This window comes from Lotus japonicus, chromosome 1, assembly GCF_012489685.1.
Source record: "Lotus japonicus ecotype B-129 chromosome 1, LjGifu_v1.2".
Taxonomy (NCBI): Eukaryota; Viridiplantae; Streptophyta; class Magnoliopsida; order Fabales; family Fabaceae; genus Lotus; species Lotus japonicus.
This window is the reverse complement of record NC_080041.1, coordinates 4,034,134-4,036,830: the sequence shown is the minus strand read 5'-3', so window position 1 is coordinate 4,036,830 and position 2,697 is coordinate 4,034,134. Positions and strand designations below refer to the sequence as shown.

The following is a 2,697-nucleotide window of genomic DNA, read 5'->3' as shown; positions in this document are numbered from 1 at the left end:
GATTAGGGAAATGCATTCTAAATACGTTTTCTTCTTTGTTATCCCTGTAAACATTCTTTTACCGCTTTCCTTATATTCAAAACCATAAAAACAATTAATCAAACATCTTTTTATCCGCTCAGATCGATGTTTAACTGGTGGAACTAATGTTCACACAATCCCTGAGGACGATAAACCCGTATTTGTTTTACTATGATTGAATCATAAAGGTTTAGCCAAAAGCAGTACAAACAACGAGGAAAAAACCTTTATCAGCAATGCACGAGCTCTTTTTAATACAGAATTCATGCACTCAGCAAGATTCGTCGTCATGTGTCCATATCTTTTCCCACCATCATAAGCTTGAGTCCATTTGTCCTTTGGAATATTATCTAACCACTCTGCAGCTTGTGGATTCTTTGATCTTAGTACAGTTAGCTTTGCTTCAAATCTTGGTTGCCTCACCTCATATCCTGTAAAAATAAACATTCGAAATATAAGCTATGTAATGACGAAGTCAGAGTACATTTGCAAAAAAACTAAAAACTACTTACCCATATTGATGACATCTTTCTTTAGCTCTACATTTTTAAATCGTTTGTTGAAGTTACTAGCAATGTGCCGAATGCAAAAAACTGATTGTGAATTATGCTGAAGCCACCCGACTCTCGGATCTTGCAAAGCTGCTAACAATCTTGTTCCTCTGTCAGATATCACACAAAGACTCGGCTGTGGTGTAACAATCATGCGTAGGTTGTATAAGAACCACATACAAGCTTCTTTTGTCTCTCCTTCAACAATTGCAAATGCGATTGGAAAGATGTCACGATTTCCATCTTGAGTCACAGCAACTAATAATGTGCCACAATATTTCCCAGTTAGAAATGTCTCATCCACTTGAATAATGGGTTTGCAATACTGAAAGCCCTCAATGGATGGCTTAAATGACCAAAAAACCCGATTAAGGATAACGCTAGAAGGATCTCCCATACCCTCTACAATTGATTGAGAAGTATCATAGTTAACAATTGTACCGGGTACAAAGTGTTGAACAACATTTAACCATCTTGGTAGAAGACTGTACGATTCTTCCCAACCACCAAATAATCGTGCAATTGCTTTTTATTTTGCAATCCAAGCCTTTCTATATGTAACAGAAAAACCGAATTGATTTCTAGCCTCAGCAATCAAAGCTTTTATTGGAATATTAGGATCTGAATTTACTATCCCAGAAATACAATTAGCAATAATGGATGAGTCTAACTTATCATGATCTTGTCTCATTACAGAAGTAATGCAGGTGTGATTCCCATTAATCTTTTTTATCTCCCAATTATTACGTATTTTGCTGAAAGATGCTCTAACCCTCCATTCACACCCATTATCAAACTGTTTACACTTAGCCACATATATGTTTGGCCTTGACTCCTCAACCACAAAGTCAAATGAATTCCTAATATGAAATTGCTTAATTGCATTGATTGTTTCTAGTTTAGACTCAAAAGACATGCCTACCACACGTTCACTACTAACACTTTGGCTACCATTTGCCCTATCTTGTGTATAACCATCTGGAAAATTTGGATCTTCAAATGCTTCACTGTTAATATTAGTGTAAAAAGGTGATAACGTGACATCATTTGAAGGTTCTCCTTCACATTCCTCATTTATATTATCCTCTTCTTCACTAAAATCAGACACATTATCCCTAATTAAAGTATTATCAGAAACACCTGAACCACCAATGAAATTATTTGACATCTGCAAATTTTAAAAGACCATATAAATATTTTTATAAATATAAATGAGAATTAGAGTAAAGCTAAGACAACTATGTATAAACAAAAGTCACAATTTTACCTTGAAAATTCAAGAAACAACTCAAGAAATATTCTAGTAAACAGAAGGAGCTCAAGTGTTCAATCCAAACATTTGTATGTATTTGTTGTGTAACAATATGCTTATGAAGATGCATATTTATAGGGTCTTAATATATTAAAAAATATAAAATAAAAAGCCAACAAGATTGGCGATTTGAAAAATATCGGTGGAAAAAACAAAAGGTAGAAAACGCCAACTAGGTTGGCGATTTTAAGAAAAAAAGTAAATAAAAAGAAAAATAAGAAAACACTAACTGTGTTGGCAATTTTAAGAAAAAAAAAAAAAGAAAACTCCAACATGATTGGCGATTTATTTAAAAAACGAAAAAAAACAAAAACAAAAACACCAATAGCATTAGCGATTCTTTAAAAAAGTAAAAAAAAATATATATATATATAATCGCCACTGACAGTGGCGATTTATACTAGTTTGGTAAATAAAAAAAAGTACCCCGAAACTGTAATTTCCAAAATAAACTATACCACTTGGGTACAAAAGCCGTGAAAGGTCCAGTATTCGAACCCTGAGGAGAGACTAATTTACTAACATTACTAATAACTAAACCTATAAAAAAAACTATCTACAACTCACTATGTTATATAATGTTATTTTGGATGCCTAATGTTATTTTGGCTTTTCAAAAAAAAATTCATTTCAAGCTAGCCTTTACTTAATGACCGTTGTTCACCTATATATCAAGAAACTACTATCACCAAAAGCACATGATATATACTTATCCAAAACAAGTTTCCATCACTAAACATGGGTGTTACAATATGTATCGATCCATTTATGGGCAAGAAGCAACACATCAAGTAATAGTGTTAGTGTAATGAA

General features: G+C 33.0%; 1 protein-coding gene across 1 annotated transcript; it reads right to left on the bottom strand.

The window, feature by feature from the left end:
- LOC130731529 (uncharacterized) lies at positions 1-1,716 on the bottom strand. The gene is made up of 2 exons (XM_057583835.1): positions 534-1,716; positions 1-452 (listed from the first exon to the last, which is right to left on the bottom strand). Exons 1-2 carry the CDS (start codon positions 967-969, stop codon positions 202-204), a joined length of 687 nt encoding a protein of 228 aa, XP_057439818.1. The 5' UTR covers positions 970-1,716; the 3' UTR covers positions 1-201.
- Positions 1,717-2,697: the final 981 nt, after the last annotated feature.